Source organism: Sorghum bicolor, chromosome 8 (assembly GCF_000003195.3).
Source record: "Sorghum bicolor cultivar BTx623 chromosome 8, Sorghum_bicolor_NCBIv3, whole genome shotgun sequence".
NCBI classification, from domain to species: domain Eukaryota; kingdom Viridiplantae; phylum Streptophyta; class Magnoliopsida; order Poales; family Poaceae; genus Sorghum; species Sorghum bicolor.
The window spans coordinates 9586075-9591991 of NC_012877.2; the positions used below are offsets into that span (position 1 = coordinate 9586075).

General features: G+C 47.6%; 1 protein-coding gene across 1 annotated transcript; it reads left to right on the plus strand.

Annotated features, from left to right (window-relative positions):
• On the plus strand, positions 1313–4908 carry LOC8082811 (protein CUP-SHAPED COTYLEDON 1). The gene is made up of 3 exons (XM_021446699.1): positions 1313–1548; positions 1662–1945; positions 3846–4908. The coding sequence occupies exons 1-3, from the start codon at positions 1329–1331 to the stop codon at positions 4521–4523; spliced, it is 1182 nt and encodes a 393-aa protein (XP_021302374.1). The 5' UTR covers positions 1313–1328; the 3' UTR covers positions 4524–4908.

Here is a 5917-nt window from a genome sequence, read left to right on the forward strand (position 1 = left end):
CGTAAGCAGTCGTAGATCTCTCGTAAGAGGATCCGAGGAGATGAGATTAACCTGGATAAAATATCCGTAACAGGTCTGTCCGATCCGTTGTGTGACGCGCGCACTCTACCCACGTCACATAATTTTTGCGCATGCGCCCGTGGCGCCATTATTCGGTGCGCTCGCCCGTGTGGGCCCACCAAGCACGCCTACACGACGACTAGGGCACCTGGGCGTCGCGAATCGCCGCGGAATCGCCACAAGCCATCGCCTAGGCACTCTGCTCGATTCGAAGCCCGACTACCCCCCTTGTCTAGGCGCCAGGGCAAAGCCTAGCGACTAGTCGCGTCATAGTCGTCAATTTTCAAAACTTTGGGAAATAGCATCTGAGGCCGTGTTTAGTTGGTGAAGGAAAAAAAATTCGTGACACTATAGCACTTTCGTTTGTTTGTGGTAATTATTGTCCAACTATGGACTAACTAGACTCAAAAGATTCGTCTCGTAAATTTCGATCAAACTGTACAATTAGTTTTGATCAAACTTTTTGGATGTAAACAAATTCTAAGTTCCCAAAAAATTTTGCAAATTTTTTCAGATTCCGCGTCACATCGAATCTTCAGACGTATGCATGGAGTATTAAATATAGGCGAAAATAAAAACTAATTACACAGTTTGGTCGAAATTGATGAGACGAATCTTTTGAGCCTAGTTAGTCTATGATTGGACAATATTTGTCAAATACAAACAAAAGTGCTACAGCGTCGATTTCCTAAAAATTTTGAAAACTAAACAAGACCTTAGAGTGAACTGTGGCTTGCTAGGTGAAATCCACCGTCACCACGCCCTTGGTCCGTCCGATCCGTTGAGTGTGTGTGCACCGTCCAGCCTCCCCCAAAACCCCAGACAGAAGCAAAGCTCGACCACTCCGCCACGTCACGTCCGGCGTCCCCCGCCCCGGTAGGCCTCTGAGAGACTGACACCCTCCCCCGATTCGTCGAATCCGCCATTAACTCCTCACCCACCCTCCCCTCCTACCCAGCCACCCAGCCACTGCACTACGCCTCCCTGTCTCCCTGGCTCCTGCATGCCCACTATAAAACCAACCCCACCAGCCCCGCCGGAGCTCCATCCCCAAAACAGAAGAGCTTCCCTTCACTACTCCCACAGCACAGGTACTGGCTGGCCCTGATGCTGATCCTTCCATTCCTTCTCTTGCTCTTGCATTAATTAATGGCCGGCCGGACGGCGTCGATCCTGTTGTTTTGTTTTTGTTGGTGCTACTAGCTGCTGCTGTGCCGAGGGAGGAGCAGCTTCGTTCGGCGGGAAGGCCGGAGACGGAGACGACGACGATGGAGCGGTTCGGCGTGCTGGGCACGCGGCTGGGCCTGGACGGCGTCGGCATCGGCGGAGGAGGAGGTGGAGGCGAGCTGCCGCCGGGGTTCCGGTTCCACCCGACGGACGAGGAGCTCATCACCTACTACCTCCTCCGCAAGGCCGTCGACGGCAGCTTCTGCGGCCGCGCCATCGCCGAGATCGACCTCAACAAGTGCGAGCCATGGGAGCTCCCAGGTGAGCTAGTGTTCCTCATCCAGTTGCATTCTCCGTCGTCCTAGCTGCATGCATGCATGATTACATTGAATAGACATTTCTAGCCGCCATTGCTGACGATCACCACACAACAGACAAGGCGAAGATGGGGGAGAAGGAGTGGTACTTCTACAGCCTCCGCGACCGCAAGTACCCGACGGGGCTGCGCACCAACCGCGCCACGGTGGCCGGGTACTGGAAGGCCACCGGCAAGGACCGCGAGATCCGCAGCGGCCGCTCCGGCGCGCTGGTCGGCATGAAGAAGACGCTCGTCTTCTACCGCGGCCGCGCACCCAAAGGACACAAGACGCACTGGGTCATGCACGAGTTCCGCCTCGACGGCACCTACGCCTACCATTTCCTCCCCACCTCCACAAGGGTAAAAACTTTCATTGCACCCAGCGTTTTTTCTTCCTTTGTAGGAGTATTGTTCCTTTAGGTAAATATAAAAATAAAATGGTACTCCTCGTTTTAAGAATCGGAGAGTCATTAAAGTGTATAAAGTTTGATCAAAATTATAAAAAAATTTAAAAGTTTTGTGACATCAAATAAATATACTATAAAAAATATAATTAATGAAAAACCTAATAATATTTAGTTTATTTTTTAAATATTATTATTTTATTATATAAATAAATTTGGTCTCTTTTAAGATTTTTAAAATCCAATTGGGATAGAGGGAGTACTACTACTCCACTAGTGTAGGAGTACACTCTTATACTATGGCCTTGTTTAGTTCCGATACCGTAGCATTTTCGTTTATTTGTGACAAATATTATCCAATTATAGACTAACTAGGATCCAAAGATTCGTATATAAATAAATTTGGTCTCTTTTAAGATTTTTAAAATCCAATTGGGATAGAGGGAGTACTACTACTCCACTAGTGTAGGAGTACACTCTTATACTATGGCCTTGTTTAGTTCCGATACCGTAGCATTTTCGTTTATTTGTGACAAATATTATCCAATTATAGACTAACTAGGATCCAAAGATTCGTCTCGTGATTTACAACTAAACTGTGTAATTAGTTTTTGTTTTCATCTATATTTAATGTTTCATGCAGACTCCCATCTTGAAAAGTTTTTGGTTTTTAGAGTGAACTAAACAAGGCCTATTTTATTTGTTTATGTTCTCTGGGATTGAAGTTCTTTATTACATTGTTTATGGTTATCTGAAAACTCCAAACAAAAAGAGAGAAAGGTTTCATTTGAAAAAAAAAAAGTTTCTGTACACTGTATACTCCAGAAAACTACAAATACTCCTACGTAGTACTAGCAGTACAGCACTAGAGACACAGCGTAATGATGATGGGAGGGCAAAAGGGTTGTCATGCGTCGCATGGCTACGTAGCCTACGAGTAGGACAGGAGTAGCTGCAGCACAGTGTGCCACAGTGCAGGCAAGGCAGGGCAGGCCCTGCACTGTAGGTGTCCCTGGTTTTCCCTGCCTCGCATCGTCAGAGCCAGCATGCTGCATGCGTGTAGGATTGCTTGCTTCTGCAGCAGCTCCTTCTGCTGCTACGTTACGTGCGTGGATATGGCAAACCCCAAGCACAAACCACGAGTGCTGTAGAAGGGATTAATCGCAGTCGCAGCGCAGCGCAGGGGAAGAAAGATAGGGCACAGGGATTCGAATCTTTTCTCGGCCAGTGTCGACGATGCAAGCGTATCAGCGGCCTTGTTTAGTTCCGAAAAGTTAAAGTTACTGTAGCACTTTCGTTTGTTTGTGATAAATATTATCTAATTATGGACTAACTAGGATCAAAAGATTCGTCTCGTGATTTACAACTAAACTGTTTAATTAGTTTTTGTTTTTATTTATATTTAATGTTTTATGCATGTGTCATAAGATTTGATGTGACGGGGAATCTTGAAAACTTTTTGGTTTTCGGGGTGAAGTAAACAAGGCCAGCATTTGCGTAAACTAGGCCCAGATTAGATTTCAAAAAATTTCTTTTTATCCCATCACATCACATTAAATATAGATTAAAAAAATAAAAATGCTATAGTACCTAAATCTAAAAATTTTTCACCAAAATCTACTGTATTTTATATATGCATGTGTCCAAGTGTGTTTGTGTGTCAGCAAAGTGTTTTTCCATTTTGGCATGAAATAAAACCCATTGTATTTTACTACTATTCATGTCTCGAAGCCATTTTCTACTCATGTTTGTGCTAGTACAGTACTATTTTTATCAATGATCAGCAGTAAAAGAAAGGCACCTGAACTGTAGTAGCTTTGTTTCTTTTATATAAACACATGTAGAGCCTTTTTCAGGATGAGTGGGTGATCGCGAGGGTGTTCCAGAAGCCCGGCGAGGTCCCACCCGCCCGCAAGCAACACCACCGCCTCGGCGGCCTGAGCAGCGCCGGCGAGTCCTGCTTCTCGGACTCCACCTCGGCCTCCATCGGCGGCGGCGGAGGCGCGTCGGCTTCATCCGCGCCTCGCCCGCTGCCGCTCACGGTCACGGACGCCTCATCGCTGTCGCTGTTTGCGGCCAATGCCGCCGCCGACGGCGACACCAGCTCCTACTGCGGCGGCCACGGCGGTGGCGCCGCCAACACTGGCAACAAACTGGTCACCGGCCGTGAGCTCGTGCCCTGCTTCTCCACTAGCACCACCACCGGCGCCGCCCTGGATGCCGCCGCGCTCGGCATCGGGCAGCCGTACAACGCAGCAGTCCCGCCGCCGCTGGCCTTCGAGGCGCCGCCGCTGCCGACTCCGGCCTTCTTCCCGAACCTGCGTTCGTCCCTGCAGGTGCAGGACAACCACCTCCAGCTGCCACTGTTCCTCTCCGCAGGCGGAGGAGGCGGCCTGTCCGGGACGCTGGGTGGCGGGGCTCTCCACCACTGGCCCTTCGCCGGCATGGAGGTCAAGGTCGAGGGCCGCTCCGCGCCGCCGCAGATGGCCGTCGGCCCCGGCCAGCTCGATGGCGCCTTCGGCTGGGGCTTCTAGCTGCCCCTGCTGCATGCACACACCGCTACATGGACAGGGATCGATCGATATGCCCCTACGTCCACATGGTTGTGCTAATCTATCTAGCCTCGTACGGACTACGTAATTAATAACCAATCAATCAGTCGATTAGTAGTAGTGATTTGATTTCTGCATGCGTTGTCGTTAATTAAGCTTGGTTAATTAGCTGCTGGTAGTAAGTGTTAGGGTCGTCGTCGATCTATATGTTGTAATGTAGTGTAACAACTGTGGTTTATCTCTCACTGCAGTAGCAGGATGTGACTGACCGGCCGACCATGGGTTGGTAAAATCAGTCGATCATCAGTAGTAGTACGTACTCTATGTTCTAGCTTAGCAGCAGCTTTGTTCGTGGATTAGATGTGTCAAGTGTGCCCAGCGAAGTACTCATAGTTCGTGCAGTGGATGATCGATGCGAGCACTGGAGATTCTGACCGCGTGCTTGTGCTTTTGGCTGGTGGTGATCGAGAGCGCTAAAAGTCCACACGGCCGTTTCCCCTGGCACGGGGCACGGCGCCTCCATCAGCTTTTCGCATGCATGCGTCCATCCATCCGTCATTCCAAACGTCACTTCCGCCATTGCCATGCCCATACGGCCATGCCTCTCATCGTCTCTCTCTTCGTGCAGTGCCAGTGTGGCTGGCTGTTGTACTCCATATTTTATGTGATGGATGGCGACGGTGACGAGATTTTACGTCACCAAACAGGTCGCATCGTCATGCATCCTGCGTCGGCCGCTAGCTGCAGGAACCCACCCACGCCTGGCCTCCTCGTGCTCCAAAACACTCATGGAATGGAGATCTCAAATCCATCTTTTGCAGCAGATTTTTGGACTCGAAAGCTGCAATGCACGGCATGCATGGTAGTATCACCGTACCAATACAATGATACTCCTTGTGGTCATCTTTTGTTGGAATGATGATGCACCCGTGTTCACAAAGATTACAAGGGTGTGTTACGACGGAGTAGGCCTCGTTTAGTTCATGCAAAACCTTTAAGATTTTTCATTATATCAAATCTTACGGTACATAATGAAACATTAAATATAGATAAAAAAATAAATAATTACATAGTTTACATATAATTTACAAGATGGATTTTTTGACGCTAGTTAGTCTATGATTAGATAATAATTGCTAAATAAAAACAAAAGTGTTACCGTATCCAATTTTTTTGTACCTTCTCAACTAAACAAGACTTGTTTTCATTTTATTTGATAACTAGTGTCTAATTATAGACTAACTAGGTTAATGCCCGTACGTTGTTACGGGTTTTAAAATCTACATACTCTATGTTTCTTCATTCTTATTTTATTTTTTCTTTCTATATTCTTTCTTTTTCATTTCTTTTCAGTTTTCGTTTTTTATTTTATTTTA